The sequence below is a fragment of the Moschus berezovskii genome, chromosome 15, assembly GCF_049115385.1.
Source record: "Moschus berezovskii isolate FMDL1 chromosome 15, NW_MosBer_1.0, whole genome shotgun sequence".
Taxonomy (NCBI): Eukaryota; Metazoa; Chordata; class Mammalia; order Artiodactyla; family Moschidae; genus Moschus; species Moschus berezovskii.
The window spans coordinates 27,660,471-27,680,971 of NC_142474.1; the positions used below are offsets into that span (position 1 = coordinate 27,660,471).

Consider the following 20,501-nt stretch of genomic DNA (forward strand, 5'->3'; position numbering starts at 1 on the left):
AAGATGTCAGTGTTCACTCTTGCCTTCTCCTGCGTGATTGCATCCATTTACCTTGATTCATAGACCTAACATCCCGGGTTCCTGTGCAATATTTTGCTTTACAGCACTGGACCTTACTTTCACCCCCAGACACATCCACAGTTGAGCACTGTTTCTGCATTGGCTCAGCCACTTCATTCTTTCTGGAGCTATTGGTAATTGCCCCGAGCTCTTCCCCAGTAGCATACTGGACACCTTCTGACTGGGGGATGGGGGCTCATCTTCTGGTGTCGTGTCTTTCTGCCTTTTCATACTGTTCATAGTCATGGGGTTCTTGCAGCAAGAATACTGCAGTGGTTTGCCATTCCCTCCTCCAGACCACGTTTTGTCAGAACTCTTCTCTATGGCGTGTCTGTCTTGGGTGGCCCTGCATAGCCTGGCTCATAGCTTCATTGAGCCCCTTTGCCATGACAAGGCAGTGATCCATGAAGGGGGATAGCTTTGTTAACATTTATTAAATGTGGGTTGTATGCTAGAGACTGTGTTATGCCTGCATTCACTGAAGCCTAAGATGTAAATTCTATTGTTAGCTGTCTTTTATAGCTTAGGAAATGGTGGTTCAGAGAGGTTAGGTAAGATGTTCAAAGACATATAGCTAGTATGTCCTAGAGCTGAGATTTGACCCAGTCAAGCTGGTTCTGGACACTGGGTCTGGAGGCACCCTGCTTCATGGAATAGTTGTAGACAGACAGGCTGGCATGTTTGGTCCATAGTCACTGAAGATCCAGGCTTCCCTCTGTCTTTCTGCTCAGTCATCCTCACACTGACACTTAACCCTGCATGGTCCAGAATGGCTTTAGGAGCGCCAGACATCACATTCAACTCTCAAAGGTACATAGATCCCAGCTGAGTCAGCTCTTCAAAAGGACTCTCTTTAGAGGCTTTTTGGCACACTTCTCCCTACGGCTTCTTGGTCAGAACCTCTTCATATGGCTATGCTTAGCTGGAAAAGAGGCTTCCTTGAATAGAATCGGCTTTCTGATGCTATGTACATAAGAGGGGAGATTGAAGATTGTGTAGGTAACTAGAGGTCTCTGCTACTGTTGGTGTTCAAGTTAATTTTGTTGTGAGAGAGACTGAAGAAGGAAGTGGGGGAGCAAACAGATGGACGAGTGAGTGGAAAACCTTGCATCTGTGAGGTAACAATCTGGGGAGTCCCTTGGAGCCCCTGTAGTGGGCATTTATAAGTGCCTTGTGTTCCCGACTGTCCAGGGCTGGGTCCAGGGATTTCAGAGGTGGTAGGAAGCTGGGGCAGAGGGGCGCAGACTCCGAGGGGCCCCTGGGATGATGGGGCAGACACCACTGTCCCTTCCTCACTGATGGTGTTGGTGGTGGAAGTCACTCCCTTGTGTCCGACTCTGACCCCATGGACTGTAGCCTGCCAGGGATTCTCCAGGCAAGCATGTTGCTGCGGGTTGCCAGTCCCTTCTCCAGGGAATCTTCCCGACCCAGGGATCAAACCCAGGTCTCCTGAACTGCAGGCAGATTCTTTACCATCTGACCCACGAGGAAACCGTCTCAGTGGTAACCCTAAATGACATTGAAGCTCAAGGAGAGATACTTCCTGGGCAGCCTCGGTGTATCCCCGTTGGCACAGGACGCTCAAGATGGAGGAGGGAATTAGAGAGATGCAGGAGCCGCCCTCAGGACATGGGATGGGGAGGGAAGTCAAGCAAGAGAGAGTACGGTCCCTGCAGCATGTTGGGGGGATGCAGGAAGTGGCCTGCAAGGTGCTCAGGGCGCTGTGGAAGTCCCGTGTTCCCTCCCACTCACCCCTGGTAGATCCTAACCTCCTCTCTCCCCAGGCTGGTGAGGCCAAGGCTTCTTAGCAGTGCTTGTGCAGTTCTGTCTCCTGTTGAGACTATTTGGTGTGTGGGGTGATGCCCTTTCCTTTTGTAAACCAAGGGCAGTTTTGTGGAGTTTGTGTGTCTCTTTGCCCTGGTGTTTCCTCACCTGATATTTGCTTGTTCACTGCAGTCTTGCTGAGCCTCTGCCCTGGGCCTGGGGCACTGTACTAACCTGACTTCCACTGCCGGACCTGCTGGGTGGGGGTAGGAACCAAGAGATGCAGCCCCAGCGGATGGTTGAGATCTTGGCCAAGGAGGAGCCTGGGGTTCAGGGCCCTGGGGAAGTAGCAGGATGTTCAGGATACACCAGTTGGGGAGACGAAGAGAGGGATGCAAGGGGGTGGCCTTCCACCACCCACCACCCAGGAGAGCTGCCCCAGGAAGGGGAGAGGGAAGGGAAGGGAAAATGTGGGGAGGGCAGGGAATGCAGTGTTGGAGGATGGGGGAAGGGCAGGACCTGGTTCCCAGCAGGTGCTCCATAAATGTGTGGACCAGAGACCAAGTGATCCCCATGCCGGAGGCAGCAGCGGGAAGCATTGTGTATTACTTTAATTTCCCAAATCTGAATAAGGGACCAACACTCGTGATAGATCTTAAATAACGCGTCTCACTCCCACCCCATCAGAGGCTGCCAGTGTCCAGGGGCTGTTTGGAACCACCCGGAGGCGAGTCTCACTCCCTGCCCTGTGCTCAGTGGACACCCTGCCCACACGGGGGCCGAGCATCGCTGAGAAGAGACCACAGACCCATGAGGGAGGGGAGCAGAGCCCCCTCCTCTGTACACAGCACTGGTGATAAACTCCAAAGATGGCTAAAGGAAGGAATGATCAATGTGATATGTTCATGCTCAGAACACTTTATTTAAACCTACGGCATTCAGATGTGCATTTATTCCGTTGTCTTTTGAGGTGGAATCAAAGACGTCTCATTGCAGAAGGCTCTAAAATTAGTGTTCTTTCTTGTGTGATGCGTGGTCTAGGAGTGAGAATTAGACTCACAGAAGCCGAATCCTTCCCAAGGTGGAAGCCCCACCATTTACAGCTTCCTCTCCCACACGTGCCTGCATGGCCATATTTTAGCATCTCACCTTTACCGACTCCAAGGCGGCCAACTCAGTTTTCCTAGAAAGAATGTTTTCTTTTTCCATCCATACTGAATCATTTAAATCAATGTGCATAAATTCTGATTAAATCACCTAATTACAGATACATGTTCACTTGGTTTGCATAGGTTTGGGAACACGGGACCTGTGTTCCTGACAGGGACCCGCTTGCTGACACGGGCCCGGGATGATGGCCACATGTGCTCAATGGGGTCTGCTCTTCCAGAAGGACTGGAAGTGTCGGTTAATCCAGGCTAGGTCAGTGGAGGTAACTCGAGAGAGCTTTTCCCACAGTATTGTCATCTTTGTTTATGGAGAAGGAGGCTGTGCCTGTGATGCAGAGACCCAGCTCCCAGGGGCGTGGGTGGTGGTTGTTACTTGCTCAGTCACGTCTGACTCTGCGACTTCATGGACTACAGCCCACCAGTCTCCTCTGTCCTTGGGATTTCCCAGGCAAGAAGACTGGAGTGTGTTGCCGTTTCTTCCTCCAGGGGATGTTCCCGATCCAGGGATTGAACCCACATCTCCTGCTTGGCAGGCAGATTCTTTCCAGTGGAGCCACCTGGGAAGCCCCAGGGGAGGTGTGTATTGAGGGATTTATGGCAAGGCGTTGGTGGCAGTGGTTGTGGGGCTGGCGGCACAGGTCTGGCCCACCAATTGGGCAGGTAGTCAGGAAGGGCTGGAACTCCTGTGCATGGACTGAAGCTGGTGTCCACAGGCAGAATTCCCTCTTCACCCGGGAGCCCCAGCCCCGCTCTGCAGGTCCTTCTACCGATTGGACCAGGTCCACCTAGGCCATCTGGGACTGTTACCTGCTTATGGACGTTAACCTACACAACACCTCCACCGTGGCACCTAGATGGGTGAGTGACTGAAGAACTGGGGACAGGGCCTCACCAGGTGAACTCCACCGACTGATGGTCAGAGGAGGCTGTGAACAGACAGGGTGGCGGTGTTTGAGTTCACGCCATGACTGGATTTAGAGCTCCAGTGCTTAATCGTGGCATGATTTTGCATCTTCTGAATTGATTTATGCTCCAGAGACCAGCCAGGTGGGCTTCCAGGGAGGACCAGTCTAGACACGTTCGTGCTTTTTCACACCTGCCTGGATCTGTGCTGCCAACTGACCATGGCATCTCCACCCAGGCCCTGAGTGGATGCCAGAGCTGAGCTCTGAATCTAGCTCTCACACACTGTGTCCATATGAGTCCTCCAGAGAACATCCTCTTAACCCTGAACTGTTGGGCAAAGGATAAATACTTGCGTTTGTAACCTTGTGCTGTGCTAAGTTGCTTCGGTCACGTCTGACTCTTTGTGACCCCGTGAACTGTAGCCCACCAGGCTCTTCTGTCCATGGAATTCCCCAGGTAAGACTACTGGAGTAGATTGCCATTTCCTTGGATCTTCCCAACCCAGGGATCACAACTCTCTCTCTTATGTCTCCTGCATTGGCAGGTGGGTTCTTTACCACTAGCGCCACCTGGGAAGCCCAGGTACAACGTTGGTAAAGACCAAAAAGTCATCACCAGAGTTCACCCATTCAGAACACCCCAAGGCCCAGGGTTGGAGTGAAGGATAGGCCTTCTTCTCCAGCCTGGGAACTTCTTGGAGGAGGACAGGTGTCTTCCTGGGAGCACAAGGTTTAAGCCAATGGTGCCCCTGGCTCACCTGGGGAGACTTCGTGGGCTGTCACTGGGATGAGCCAGGCCCCAGCTGGGGAGACTTGCCCCCACCCCCTTGGACACTCAAACAGGACCATCAAAAACAGGACACAAGCAGTTTCCCTTGGACACTCAAACAGGAGGGTCCAGAGCTCTTAGTATGACTTGAGCCTGCAACCCGGGTGTGTAGTGGACATGCACGCACAGAGGGGTTTGGCAGAGCTTTGTTGCTGAGTTTCCCTGAGCATAAGTGTCTTGGAAATTGATGGAAATCGACACACCTTGTTTCATTCAGAACTTTACCAAGAATCGCTCATTTCAGGAACAGCTCCTCCACGGTGGCATCTCTGTGGGTGTGTGAGTAACCAGCACGGACCCCAGTCTCTCTGTGTTTGTAGTTGATGTTGTTGTCATGGCGACTGTTTTGTGTAGCCGCCTTCACCACATCACCTGATGTGCTCCTGTTGAACACTTATGTGTTGAACGGATGTTATTGGTTTAAAACTTCCCTTCTTCCTCCTGCATGTTACAGCCAGGTCTCACATCAATTTTTAAAAAGTATGCATGTTGGTGGACTGGAGTAAGGGAAATGAGACCAAGTTCTTGTTGTAAAGAGAGTGTAGCATCTGAGCTTGTGGCCTTGAGTTAGAAGAAGGATGGCTGTGCCTGAGGGAAGCAGTGTGGGCAGCTCAGTGTGAGGGTCACGGTGCACAGAGTCTGGGGAGCCCCGCAGACTTCGCTGACCTCGTGGGGCTTGTCTTGAGTTTGGTGGGGACTCCAGGTTTGAGGTCATGGTGGGAGTGGGGGGTCATGTTTCAGAAACATGACCAGCCTGCTGCCATGGGGCATCAAGGAAGCCGGGGGCTGGCAGAAGCTGGTGGCCTGGGGATGGAGAGACAGATGGACATATGAGGTATCGGCTCTAGAACCCAGTGGACTTGGAGATCCTTGGGGAATGGGAATGTGGAGCCAGAGGAGCAGAGGGTGGCCCTGGGGTCTGGGGTGTATAACTGACAGTGGGCACCAGCCTCTGAGTTACGGATGCTGGACAATGGGGCCATGTAAGGAGGTGGGGTTGGGGTTCCTGGGTTTTGAGATGCTGTGATGAACAGCATTGATGACCAGATTGACCAGCAGTCAGCATCTCGCTGGATAAACCCTCAGTGGGCTGATAATTCATCCTCACAAGGTAACTGCAAGGACAGAGGGGGCTAAAGTCTGGGGATCTATTGTTCCCAGCGTGGATGAGCTACACCCCTCAGAGCCTGCAGCCTGGCTCTGGTCTGTCCGTGGCCTAGTCTTCATGTTACCTCCTGGTAATCCCGTTGCCCAGACAGCGTCTGTGGGAACAGAGGAGCTGTCTTCTCGTTCACAGTCCTTGAGCCACATATCTAGCTCAGGAGTCATGATGACAATGGAGAGAGATGCCCCCCCCAACTCCCACCTGCTGGGGAAGCCCGTCCCAGGCAGGGACACCAAGATCCTCCTTGGTGACTCAAGGCTGGCGGTGGAGCAGGATGGTATTCCCAGGGAAGAGCTCCCAAAATAGCTGGCGTCCCTGGGGGCGGAAAGCTGTCTGTCTGCCACTATGGCTTTCCTCTCCAGGAAGGCGTTCTGCCTTGCTTAGTGAGATTGCGGCTCATTTCCTGTCTGATGTTATTGTTATTCAATCACTCAGTCTTGTCTGACTCTTTGCAACACCATGGACTTCAGCACTCCAGGCTTCCCTGTCCTTCACTATCTCCCAGAGTTTGCTCAACCTCATGTCCACTGATGCTATCCAACCATCTTCATCCTCTGTTGCACCCTTCTCCTCTTGGCCTCAATCTTTCTCAGCATCAGGGTCTTTTCCAATGAGTCGGCTCTTTGCACCAGGTGGTCAAAATATTGGAGCTTCAGCATCAGTCCTTCCAATGAATATTCAGGGTTGATTTCCTTTAGGATGGAATGGACTGGTTTGATCTCCTTGCTGTCCAAGGGACTCTCGAGGAGGGGTGTGCAAAGGATAATTCAGACATGGCCACTGACATAGATGGGCCTGGAGTGCCAGGCACCTGGTTGGTGCTTTTCGGGCCATTTCTCTTACCCCACAGCAACCCCAATGGGTACCTATTGTCGTCAGTCCATTTTAGGAGAGGAAACAGAGGCTCAGAGAGAGGAACTGGCCTGTGCCTATAGACTGTCTGAGGCAACTGATGGTGACGAGTGTGCCTGGAAAGAGTCTGACTGTGCACTGAGCCTCCCTGAGGGAGACAACAGCTGCCGGACTCTCCCTTGGGTGGCCAGCCAGGGCCACTTGTCCACCAGTGGCCTCAGAGCTGAGGTTTGGACCTGCTGTCCTCAGGTCGCCTTCCCACCATGCCTGGTGCTCCTGGGAATGCAGCCATTCCCCTCCAGTGTGTATGGGAGGCAGAAGGGGGTCACGGGGTCCTCAGGACAAGGAGAGGATTCCTGGGGCCCCGCTCACTCAGGAGCCTGGTCCCATGGGTGAGGCAGGTGGAGTGTCCACAGGGGAGCGAGGCCACTGGGAGGTGTGGGCTGTGGGGTCGGTGAAGAACCAAGTGCCCTGTCAGCCTGACTGCTGCTCTGCGGAGCTGGGGGTGGGCTAGGGGTGCTGATGGATCTGAGGAGCCAGGTCTCCCATGTCTTCAAGGGGAGCTGATGTTTTTAAGAGTAAAAACTCCGATTTGATTAACATTTGCTTCATATTCACATTCTAAAAAGTATCATGGGGGCAGCGATGAGGCTGCTGGCTGGATTTGGACCACGGTCATCTGATGGGGCTGGTGACCACTCTGTCCCCCCTCACCCCAGGTGGGCTCAGGGAGTGGGGAGCTTGTGTACGACTTCCGAGGCTCCAGAGCCCTGATCCTGCGCTGGGGAAGGCTCCAGGCTGGACCTGGTTGCGGGCAGCAAGGGGGAGTGGCTCTGGCTTTGGTTGCACGGTGCCCTGGGAGACAGGTCCAGCGTCATGGCCAGCTGTGCACTTGTGTACTAGGTTAGGTGCAGCTGTGCTGCAGTAGAAACCCCCGGATCTCAGGGGCTTTACCCAGAAAAGGCTTATTTCCTGCAGAAGTCCACTCTGTCTGGGTGACCCTCCAGGGCAGCCAACCTCATGCACAGGCCAGCCTGGCCGCTCCGTGTGGAGGCTCTGCCATCTTGTCATCTTGCCCACGGCCCCCTGGAGGGAGGAGGGGGTTCCCTCTCCTGTGTGCACAGGTAGGGACCAGGCAGGGATGGGGCGGGAGGATGGGCAGGTGCCTCTCTTTATCCTGGTTTCTTTTCTTGGTGTCGCTCCCACGCCCACGCAGCGCTCTAACTGGCTGCCACGCTCGTGCTTTCTCAGAGGGGAGAGTCAGAAATAGACTGTGGCTTCCCCAGTTCCAGGCGGCACCTGCTCATCACCCACAGCAGCAGCTTCTGAATCAGGAGGGAGAGGACAGCGTGGGCAGAGCTGGGGAATCCCTCAGGGTGCTGACCCTGCCCACCCCTCCCGATGCTCCGCCCCTCATCTCCTGAGGCCACGCCCCCCAGCGCAGCCAGCCTGGGGCTGTCTTCTCGGTCCCCTGAGAGCCCTCTGCTACTGAGGCTCCAAGGATGCTTTAGCAGCACCCCTCCAGGGCCACACCAAGAACGTGTCACATGGAGGGAGGGGAACCAGCGCCCATGGTTTGCTGCTTTGCTCAGGCCAGGCATGTTTGTCTGTACCAGGCTCTGGGGTCTACACGAGGAATAACACCTGCTTACAAGTTTGTTTCTCTGAGCCCCGCCGATCTCATCTGTACAATGGGCATAATCGTGTTGTCTGTCCTTGACATTAAGGTCGTAGTCACTCCTGCTTTGGGAAGCCCCATTCCCACATGGAGAGTGGAGCCGAGTCTCAGGTAGTAAATGAATGGAATGTTGTGTTTAATATGTATTTAGTCCAATGTGTCGGAGAAGGCAATGGCAAGCCACTCCAGTACTATTGCCTAGAAAATCCCATGGATGGAGGAGCCTGGTAGGCTGCAGTCCGTGGGGTCGCTAAGGGTCGGACACGACTTCACTTTCACTTTTCACTTTCACACATTGGAGAAGGAAATGGCAACCCACTCCTGTGTTCTTGCCTGGAGAATCCCAGGGACGGGGGAGCCTGGTGGGCTTCCATTTATGGGGTCACACAGAGTCGGACACGACTGAAGTGACTTAGCAGCAGCAGCAGTCCAATATGTATTATGTAATTTGGAGTTTGCAGTGTTCTTAATCTGGAGCCAATATCTCCCCCTTGTCTGGAACACTTCACTGGCCTTTGACCACTTGTGGGCCTGGCTCCCAGAGGTTCCTGCCTGATGGGGATCCTTCCCCCTGCCACCCCACCCCTGGCAGCTCCACGTCTCCTGTGGGCAGGTTCTGCCGTGTCCTTCCTTGGACCGTAGTCCAGGAGAGTCTGGAGGTGCTTCTAAAGACAGATCCTCTCCACTCTGCCCTGCCTGCTTCACACCCTTCAGCACGTTCAGGGCTCCAGAGATCCAGACTGCAGGCTGGGTGGGTCCTGACCCCTGCCCCATAGGTGCGCACACCCCTCCACTCAGTCCAGTGACACTTCGGAGACTGTCTCATCTCAGGACCTGTGCTCCGCCCCTCCCTCCGGGCTCAGCAATCCCCACTTACCCTTCTGATCTTGACTCAGCATCAGCTTCTCAGGCCTGAGTCTGTCCAGGTCGGCCCCACCTACCCCCCAGGCTCTCGTGATGCTGTGGGCTCCTCCTCCTCCTGCCAGTCGCTATGGAAATGCAAGGTGGTTTGTGTGGTAGCTGCAGACTGAAGCTGAAGCTCCCATACTTTGGCCACCTGATGTGAAGAACTGACTCATTAGAAAAGACCCTGATGCTAGGAAAGATTGAAGGCAGGAGAAGGGGACGACAGAGGATGAGATGGTTGGATGGCATTGCCCACTCATTGGACCTGAGTTTGAGCAAGCTCTGGGAGTTTGTGATGGACAGGGAGGCCTGGTGTGCTGCAGTCCATGGGGTCGCAGAGTCAGACATGACTGAGCAAGTGAACTGGCTGACTTGTGTGATAACTAAATGCCTATCCCTTCTAGAGCCTGTGCTCTCTGAGGGCAGGGCTGGGTCTAACTTCTTCCCACCATATCCCAGGACTGGGAGTGTCCTCTGAACTCACTAAACCTCTGACACAAGAGCCCTGGTGAACCCAAGTTAGTCTCGTGAGCTGGGGTGTCCGGTACAGGTAGGTGTGAGTCCAAATGGGGACTCTCGACCTGCAGTACCACACTTCCCTGTGATTGGGGTCCCCCAAGGAGCAGCTCTGGCTGGCAGTCCAGTTGTGGGCTCCTGGGCTCCCTCTGGGTAGAGGGGCAGGTTGCTGACAATCCAGCAGTCTGCATGTTGTTCACAGCTGGTGGACTGCCCCTTCTGGGCCACTCGGAGGCACTTTGGGGGCCTGCTATGGCCCTCACCCTGGCAGGCCTGCCTTCACCCCTAGAGACAGCAGCAGAGATTTTGGTGGTGAGATATCCACACTTTTCTGAGATGTGCAAGTTGGATGAAACGCCTCTCTGGGAACTCAGTCCATGATCACCTGACAATGCACAGGTTGGGTTCTCTCCAGACATTTCTTGAGAAATCTCTGTCCCAAGCAAGCTTGGTATAACAGGTGTATTTATGCATTTTCTCATTCAGTTCTCTCACCTTTGTGAAGATCTATTATTAGTCCTCGTTTTAGAAGAGAACACAGGGCTCCAGCAAGAAAAAGCCCTCCACTGGGGCAAAGTGAGTAGAGTTTTGAGGTACTTTTCAGGCTTGAGGAGATGTGTGGTCTCCATCCTCAGCTGTCCCTGTGGGCATTGTAGCTGGTCAGCTGGCAATCCCTAAGCAACAGGCTCTGCACCTTGTGTGGATTTTCCACACCACTGCCAAAAGTTTCCTCTTCCAGGAAGTCCTCCTTGATCATTCCCCCCATGGCTGTCTCCAAGTCCAGCACCTGAACAGTTAGGAGACACTGTCTAGAAATGTGAGCTTCTCAAGGTTGGTTCCTTCTTTTCTGCTGTCTCTTAGGAATTGGACTGCCCCCGCCCCTCCCTCATCCATCACATCCCCACCGCTGCTTTCTCTTCTCTATGGCATTACCCACTCGCTGGGATGATTGCTCACTTGCTCTTTGTCTGCCTTCCTCTTTAGACTTGAGTTTTCCAAGGGCAGAACCACTGTGTCCTGGGGCTTGGGACAGTGCCTGGTGCAGAGCAGGTACCCCCGCCCTGCCCCAGGCACTTAGTGAATGAATAAATAGCATCTGGGGAGTTTTGACCAGGCTGAGAGAGCACCACCCAAACAACTTGGTTTTGTGCCTGCTGCTTGCCAGGGAGCGTGAGGCCCTGGCCCCTGGGTGCCAGCCAGGAGTTGTCTGAGGGCACGCTCAAGTCTCAGCAGATGTGCAGACAAGATGTTAAGCAACCACCCACCAGCCAGCAGACACACAAAGCCCGCCTAGGAGCCCCACAGCACAGTGTTGCCTTGAGTGTGGAGGGAGGAGCAGCTGAGCCCCCCGGGGCCCCTGGGCTTTGTACTGGGACGGGGGTTATAAATAGGATTATGGCCCCGCATTGTGGGCATTCATAGGCTCCGCCTGTCACCTCCCTGCAGTGGCAGGAGGATCCGGAAGTGGGGACGTTTTTGGCTCTGCCCCAGGGATAACATTATTGGAGTTACAGAAATAATCGGAGCTTGGCATTAATGTTGACTAATTATGCCTCCCTCTCCTGACAAGCCTTTTATTTATTTATGTATTTCTTCTTTTTGGTTGCGTCCTCCAACTCCCTCGATGAGAAGCCATTTAAAAGGAAATGATAATTTGTCCTCCTATCTCAGCAAGCGGACGGGCAGAGCAGGCGGCGGGCGGGCGGCCGTAGGCGTGGCCGGCGCGCGCTCAGCCCAGGAGATTCCCAGCCAGGATTGGATGCTCTTCTTCCCTACGCGCCTGGGCTCCGCGCCCGCTAGAGGCAGGAGCTTCCCCATTGCCTCCCTGCAGGCAGGGTCGGGTGAGGCCAGACCGTGGCTGGAGCAGGACCCGGGCGAGCGCCAGTGTCCGGGTCGCTGTGAGCTTGGGACACAGAAGCTGGAGACACGGCTGCCCGCCCCTCCTTGCGTCTCTCCAGGCTGAATCTCCGACCCGCGCCTGGGGAGCCGTCCAGCCTGCCGGGCTGGCAGCAGATCTGGACATGATGAGCTGCTCGTCTGGAGCGGGAACGGGAGAGCGGGCTGCCCTAGCCGCCCGGTGACAGAGGGCCACGTCCCTCCCGCGCGGGGGTCGGACTCGATTTGCCAGCAAAAGGCTGCCTCCGACGGAGGGCCCCCACCCCTCCTCCTCCCCCCTCCCATTTTTTGGGAGGCGATCTTCAGGTGGTGCGCCAGCCACCCCGTACCCTCACAGACCCTGGATGCAATTCGCCGGCAGCCACCATGGTGCAAAATGTAATTCTAGTGTTTTTCCGCAGACGACTGAGCCAAAGACCCGCGGTGGAGGAACTGGAGAGAAGAAACATCTTGAAACGTGAGTAGTGGCGGCCCCCTGGGGCTCCCCTCACGCGTGCTCCACTGAGGCTGCTTTGGGAGCCTGGCTCTGCAGGCTGACTGAGCCCCGCTGTGTTCCCCTCGCCCTGAGCTCCTGGGGAACTCTGAAAGCAAGCCCCCGGGAAAGTTGAACACCCAGCAACATCCCGCTGAAAATTAAAAAGGAAAAACCTCTCCTGGCATCATTAAAAATGTCCCTACTTCGGGGTTATGTCATGAGTCAGCTCTGTAGATGGAAGGGAAATGATGTCTTTTAGCAGGCTGGGTTTCAAGCAGGTGTCTCTGGCAGTTTGGGACTAGGGCTCCTCATGGTCACGGACATCACAGGCAGGTGTGGACAGAGTATAAAACCTACCAGGGAAGGGCTCAGCCCTCTGTCGTTCCTTTCCGGGAGGAGTAAAGTAGCAGCTCAAAGGAACAGAGAAGCCTAGGAAGTTGCCTGTGGCTTAGAACTCCGCAATTTTAGATCCTGCCCTCCTTCACATCCCTTGGGTTTTCCCAGGTAGAGCTGTGGTTGCAATATGTGCTGAGCACCAGCATCCGGGAAGATCCCCAATCCTCATTAAAGGCATTGAGGATTTGGGTGGTAGAACCCTTTTAAAGTATTTCCCGATACTTCTTATGTATCTGGTCTACAGACTTAGTTTGCGAGGTATTTTCTATAGCATGTCTTTTAAGGGCCTGGATTTTTAAAATGTTTTCCTCTCTTTAGGAGTGAGCACTTCAGATATTCTCTGAATTTGCTTTTTCATTCCATGAATGCCTTTTTACAGAGTTAAGACAGTCCCATGGCTGACCTTCTGTCCAAAAGTAGAAGGCAGAACCTCTGGTCTGGGTGTTGAGTCCTAACTGACTCCTTCCTCTTTCTTGACTTCAGCACCTTTATTGACTGTCTGGAAGACTCCCCCCTTTAAGGACTGTTGGAAATATTTAAACCCTAAGATTATGAAATCTTTGTTTTAGGGACTTCCCTGGTGGTCCAGTGGTTAGGACTCCAAGCTTCCCCTGCTGGGGGCACACGTTCAATCCCCGGTCAGGGACCTAAAATCTTGCATACTGAGCAGTGCAGCCAAAAAAAAAAAAAATTAGTGTTATTTTTAAACTTGATATGGTGATTACTATTCTACATCAATTAAGCTGTATCTGATAATTTCAAGAACATCTTTTCATGGATAGCATGCTTAATCAGGTGGGCACATACAAATATGAAGCTGTTACCAAATATTTGAATTTTAAAAAATTAAGTCACTGACTTATAAAGCTCATCAGTCACAGATGCCCCCTCAGGTAATAATCTAAGACTCAAATGGGGCAAGTTCAAGGCCCAAGTAGTGCTGCCCTCAGCCTGGTTTGCTGCCCAGAGTGGGCAGAGGCTTTTCTCCCAGGAACTGTTTCTCCTGTCAGTGGTCACTTCCTCTCTGCTCTAGTGGATGGCCAGGTCCTCCCACCAGCAAGCACTTCTAATTGTGTTAGTCTTTGCACATAGACACTTAGATGTGAAAGCCTGAATATCAGAACTGTGCCTGGTGAGCAGAGACGGGAGGTGGATCCCGGATTGACGGCACTCACCTCCAGGGAAGGAAAACAGGCTCCCTGCTGCGGCCCTGACAATCCCTTCCTTGTCACTCAGCCAGTCAGGTCCGTCCCTAGTTGGAAGCTTCTTGAGTGCCCTGTGCAGCATCCTTGAGAATGTCACTGCTGGTTTGGGTGGGTGTTTGGTTTGGTTTGGTTCCGTGGAGATGAGGATCGACTGACTATATATGGTCCAGCCTAGCGCGTCATCCCCACAGCCCTTGACACTGGCTTGCACTCTTGCTGCATTTTCTACTTTGAGTCAATGGCTTAGAATACCAGCACATTGTATCTGTTCCCCTTCAAGTAGGGACTCATGGCTAACTGCAATCACCTTGGAAGAACACTTAGAACTGGGCCTGTGTGTTTGTAGATACAAGAGTGTCAAGACACAGTGGCCCTCTTTTATATGGTCATATTAGAAGTGGTCATTCCGAGGTGGGCCCACTCTGTGCCAGGCATTGTACTGTGCTTGCCTCTGTTCCCTCGCTGAATTGTTACCAGAAAGTCGTGAGGTTTGCACGGCTGTTCCCACTTCCTAGTGAGGAAACTCAGACTTCAGGAGGTAATAGGACTTTTTAACATGAGTGTTGGCAGAGGAAAGGAGCTGAAGTTCATGTGCAGGTGGCCTGGCTCCATCATCCACCTTCTGACTGCTGCCTTAGGAATAATAGTGCATCTCTGATTATTTACCGAAGGCACTTGTGTGACTGTCCAAGCTACTGGCACTCTTTCCAGAAAATCTGGGTATGGAGGCTCTGATTATGGCTCCCTAGTTTTGTATAAAGCACAGGACTTTCTGAGTCTAAGAGATCTATAAACCCATTGCTCAGGGGAGCTCAGAAAGTCTGTGGCTTAGGCTCTCAGGAAGGACCTTGGAGTTGGCACCCCACAGAGCACCTGGCCTGCAGAGGGACACTCCCCGGGCACCTCCAAGACCCCTGCTGTGCTCTGATGACCTTGTAATGATGCCGATATTGTCCACAATTTATAAAACAGAAAGATCTGCTCTTGTTTCAGTGTTTTTATATGGAGGGTGTACTTAGGATTTGTTCATGGCCTGTTTTTAAGAAATATGAAGAATTATGGGACTTCCCTGGCTGTCCAGTGATTAAGACTCTGTGCTTCCACTGAAGGGGTGCACAGGTTCGATTACTGGTCAGGAACTAAGGTCCTGAGTGCCACATGGCATGGCCACATTTTTTTTTTAAATCTAAAGAATTAGTTTCGTATCATCATTTAAATCTCTTATGGTTGGCCTTCTATGTGGTATTTTCACATTTTTTTCTAATTGTATTATCAGCTCTCAGATGAGAGCTTATAACTGTGGTTTCTTCTGGTTTTTCACTTAGGTTAAGAACAAGGAACATAACAGGGATTGGTTTCTTTTTCTAAAACATCCGAATGAAAGATGAATCTTCCTTTTTAAAGAAAATTACTGAAAAGTACAATGGCTAGTATCTTAAATGCCCGTACACCAAATCTCCTAAATGCACAGATGTTTAAAATGTTTCAAAGAAAGGCAGGTAACGTGAGCTTATGTTAATGGCGAGTTGCAGAATTTCCCTTCCTCAAACCTGGTGGTGTTTCTAGGAGTGCTGACAGATGAGGTCCGTTTCCCAGGAATGGAATTCTGGGCCCCCTCCAGGGACCTGAGACTTTATTTAGCAACAGAGAGAGCCAGAAATAGAACATCCATTATCTCATATCCCAGGGTGGAGCTTACTTTTTACACTAAGTCTCGGCATCGTGCTCCATTTTTAGCTTCCAAGTGTAGGTGTAAGCACGGCTTGCATGTTAATAGTGACACTCACTAGGCAAAACCAATTTTGGTGAGAGACTCGGGTCCTTTAAAAGGCAGGTCATGTGTCTCACTTCTGCAGTAGAGAATCAGCTGGGTTCCTGGGTATGTTTAATTTGAATTGTATCCAGAAAATATGAATTCCAGGCAGGCATTTGTTGCCCAGAATCTGAGGCGAATGTTCCTTATCTTGTGTTGGTTGGCTAAAAGTATGAATCCCTTTTACATGGAAAAGCAGTGACAGTTCTAACAATATTCATTCATATATACTTGAATATTATATATATATACACACACACACACACCCCCTACTAAAACATTTTTGTTTGCCATCTATGTTCCTAGCTGTAAATACACACAGGGATGATATTAGGAGAGAATTGCTTCCTATTTCTCTTGCAAATCAATGCCCAGCATCAATCTGTGGTTATTTCTAACACAGGAAAGGGCCCAGGAGAACCAGGCTGTGATGATGGCAAAATTTTCCTCTACAAGTGTTTCTGTGGAACAATGAGACCATAGTTTCCTGAGCAGTGATTGGCAAAGTGCAATGATATGGAAAAAAGTGTCACCTGCCAGGTGTCCTTCCTGTTACACCTGTAGCCTCCAGAAATGTCCAGATCTGAGCACATGTCCTTGCTAAAGAGGAGAAAGTCTCAATCTGATTCTTTGTTTTTCCCTTCTTTTGTTTTAATCTTTCACAGAAAGGAATGATCAGACAGAGCAAGAAGAAAGAAGAGAAATCAAGCAAAGGTTGACAAGAAAGGTATGATCATTTAAGCATCTCTTTCCTGAATATTAAGGTAGGAAAGACTGAGATGGGTGATGCAGGCCATCACTCTGTGATGCTGACTTGTGATTTCTTGGGCAACAGTGAATTCACTCACTGGACAGTCAAAAAGCAGTGCTTTTTGCATTGATGTGGGGGTGACTGATGTCCCTGTGGACTACATGCTCACCCAGCCATTGAGTACATGACTGCGGCCGTGTGGCCTCGATGATGTTGCCATTTGTTTCCAGGAAGTCAGATGCTGACTGGCATGCTCTTCATTTATTTGAGCTCTTTACACAGTGCTCAAGCAAAGCATGCCTGGATATCAATGTGTCAGTTTACCTTTCACACTCTTTGGTTACCTTCCATTTGTCTAGAAGCTCCTGATTACAGAAAACTTCTTTAGCTTCAAGGGTTTATGTCTGAGACTCAAATAGTTAAGTCAAAATGTACTATGGCTGATATAGGTAGCAAGTCTATATAAAGTTTGGTCTCTTTCTAAAGCCCTGACCATCTCTAAATTCAAGTCTTCTGGTGTTCCCTTTCTCTACTGTATTCTGTAACAATATAATAATAATAAAATCTTGTCCTACTTGAAGTTAATAGAATATCTTTTCTGAGCTTGAGTTATGAGTGCTAGTAGTAGTATTTAGCATTTCAACTTTATCAGTAGCTTTTTTTTGGAAAATCTTACCTAATGATAGTTGAAAAGCAACAGCTGGTACTGTAAAATTTTTCCTTATATAATTCATCCAGCTTTACTTGAGCTGGGCTGTGGACTGGGCACCACTAGCTTCCTGGGGAGGGGTGAGTGCTCGTGACAATATGTGTTAAGGGGAAGGGATTGTCATTTAAGAGTGTATAATTTAAGCCCTTCACCTTAGAGGTGTTTTTTTTTTTTTTTTTGCATTAGGGTTATATTTCAGCTTCAGAGCTTTACATTCATTTATAGAAGGGTACTTGAACAAACTAAGAAAGCTAGTTTGGCACGTGAGAACTAACTATGGTGATCTTTTATTTTAGCTTAATCAGAGACCCACGGTTGATGAACTGAGAGACAGAAAAATTCTGATACGATTCAGTGATTATGTGGAGGTGGCGAAAGCACAGGACTATGACAGACGGGCAGACAAACCCTGGACGAGACTGTCAGCAGCAGACAAGGTACTGAGCAGACTTGTGCATGTTGGCTCATGGGTGTGTATGTGTCAGAAGACGGTGGGCACCATCAGCTGTTGAAATAAGGCTGTGCTTGACCGGATGTGGCATCACAAATAGAACCTGGGCTTAGTGTCGTGTTTTCAACTAGGGGATGGTTTTGCCCTTAGGGACAGTTGGCAATGACTGGGACATTTTTGGTTGGTACCGAATGGGCTTCCCTCATAGCTCAGTCAGTAGACTCTGCCTAAAATGCAGGAGACCCGGGTTCAATCCCTGGGTAGGGGAAGACCCCCTGGAGAAGGGCATGGCAACCCACTCCAGTATTCTTGCCTGGAGAATCCCATGGACAGAGGAGCCCAGCAGGCTACAGTCCATGGAATAGAAAGTCGGACACGACTTAGTGACTAAACCACCACCACCAGCAAGAGCCCTCAGGCGGCCTGGATTGAACCCGCCTGCCAGGCACTTAATCCTCCCAAATATTCCTGAGAGAGAGGTGTTGATATTATCTTTGTAGAGGTGCCATTGAACAGTGACTGGGAAAGACTGGCAGGAACTAGACCCAGGAACCTCTGTCTACAGAGTCTCTCCTACCTCCCCACTTCGAGTGACTTCCAGAACTTTTAAAGCCTCCCTAAAGGAGAGGAACTTAATCTATTCAGCCAATGAGTGTGCTGAAATTGCTAATGGTTCCTTGTCTTTATAAGCTGAGTGTGAGTCTGTGAGGTTATACATGAATGCACAAAAGCATTGCATCCTCTTGGAACAATGCAGACAGGCTATAGTTGATTGCCCAGGGTGGATGTGCTCAGAGGAGCCCAGCCGTGAAGGGAGAATTCAGGCATCTTTGGCAGCCTTTCCTTGCCCCAGAAGCTGTGTCTGATGTTTGTCTACTCTGGCCTGAGAGTTTATCTGAGAGACGCACATGATGAAAGTGGGCGTTGGGAAGTTGGGGGAGGGCCAGATGAGCAGCCCTGAAAAGACTGAGATGCACATCTCACCCACATGTGACAACAAGATTATGTTTCAAATGACACAAAATGTAAATGTATGCTGAAGTTAGAATAACTTCTAGATTATCTAGTTGCAAAGTTCCAAGTTCATCAAAAGCTGAACCTCACTCATTATTCTGAGGTTATTACTTTACAAGTGCCCTGAGCATGTGCTTGATCTATCTGTTATGTATCCTGGTGACATGGGATGGGGGTGGGGGTGGGGCGGAGTCAAGGCAGGGTGGTGATATATTCTGACTCCAGCACAGTAAACAAATTCACTAAATACTTCCAGAATACCAGTTATGCACTAGGTTGGTAGGGCTATAAAAGTAAGTAAAAGCCTAAATGCTAAGCACAAAAACTTTTTTACTCTATCACAAAATAACAAAGTCAGCAAGTATTAGGAATGGCTGTCAATCCACAACCATGATACTCATTTCCCATGCTAACTTTCTAATGTCCTGAAAAATAATGTGTTTTAAAATTCCAGGCAGCAATTCGTAAAGAGCTAAATGAATACAAAAGTAATGAAATGGAGGTACATGCATCAAGCAAGCATCTGACAAGGTCAGAATTCTGTTTCTATGAATTTCATGATACTTGCAATGTGGTATTTTTTCAAGAAAAAATAAAAATGTCGCAAATCACTATGTTCGGGTAAAAAACAATTCAGTATGTCTACAGAGAACTGTCTTGAGCAGACAGAATGCAACTCAATTGAAAGTGCTATTGGTTCCTGTGGTTTCACATAGGGCTTGGCAGGCTTTCCTGGTGGCCCAGATGATAAAGAATCCATCTGCATTGCTGGAGACCTGGATTCAAGTCCCTGGGTTGCGAAGATCCCCTGCAGGGAATGGCTGGTTACCCACTCCAGTATTGTTTTCTGGAGAATTCCATGGGCAGAGGAGCCTTCTGGGCTACAGTCCTTGGGGTCACAAAGAATTTGGACATGACTGTGGGACTAATATGGAGAAGGCAGTGGCACCCCACTCCAGTACTCTTGCCTGGAAAATCCCATGGACGGAGGAGCCTGGTGGGCTGCAGTCCATGGGGTCACTAAGAGTCGGACATGACTGAGCGACTTCACTTTCACTTTTCACTTTCATATATTGGAGAAGGAAATGGCAACTCACTCCAGTGTTCTTGCCTGGAGAATCCCAGGGACGGGGGAGCCTGGTGGGCTGTCATCTATGGGGTCGCACGGAGTTGGACACAACTGAAGCGACTTAGCAGCAGCAGCAGCAGTGGGACTGATACTTTTGGTGAAGGGTGGGATGTAGAACAGTATTACACATTGTTTTATTTAAGTATTAAGTAGTTAATGTATATTTAAAGACATTAGTCTCAAAGCACTGAAGGTAATCTGCCTGTATTGCCCTTCTCTCATATTCAGAACCTGCCTGCACCCGCCAATTTGTTTATGTGTAGATTAGTGCTGTGAAATTACTCTCCCCACCAATCCCGCTTGTTCCCCCCCTTATTTAAGTTTATACTCACATCATTAACACAAGCTCATGCTCCCCCGAAGCTCTTCCAAACAGCCTTTGTTCCTTCAGCAAATATGTATCACTGTGTACCATTCTTATGCTGCGAGTCAGCTATAAGTAAAGGAGGGTCCCGTCTCTAAGGAGCTTATATCCCAATAGAGATATGGCTGATTCTTCCATAATCAAGACTTTTCATACAAGGGGAATACACCCATAAACACGGGTGGCACAGGTTGGTCTGCTGATGCCAGTGTGCTCACAGGTGGCATATTCCCCCAGCACTTCCCCTCCCTGTCCATGAACAGCCATGATGAGGTTCTCACACTCATTTATCCTCAAAGGACTGCCTGATGCCACAAGCCTTCGCCTGCACCAGCTGTTTGTCATCTCTCCCTTGGTCTAGAGATGCTCAGGCCCCAGACACAAAGAGAAAGGAAATGCTGAATGGAGATACTGCCTTAAACCAAAACAGTGGACTCCTCTTCTGTTTGGCACA

At 50.5% G+C, this 20,501-nt stretch overlaps 1 protein-coding gene across 1 annotated transcript in view; it reads left to right on the forward strand.

The window, feature by feature from the left end:
- Nucleotides 1-20,501, forward strand: part of PHACTR3 (phosphatase and actin regulator 3) — a 193,252-nt gene that overhangs the window by 171,265 nt on the left and 1,486 nt on the right. The window contains exons 9-12 of the mRNA XM_088844394.1: nucleotides 12,142-12,197; nucleotides 16,295-16,356; nucleotides 17,386-17,526; nucleotides 19,009-19,085. Coding sequence (XP_088700520.1) covers nucleotides 12,142-12,197; nucleotides 16,295-16,356; nucleotides 17,386-17,526; nucleotides 19,009-19,085 — 336 coding nt within the window. The remainder of the gene's footprint in view (nucleotides 1-12,141; nucleotides 12,198-16,294; nucleotides 16,357-17,385; nucleotides 17,527-19,008; nucleotides 19,086-20,501) is intronic.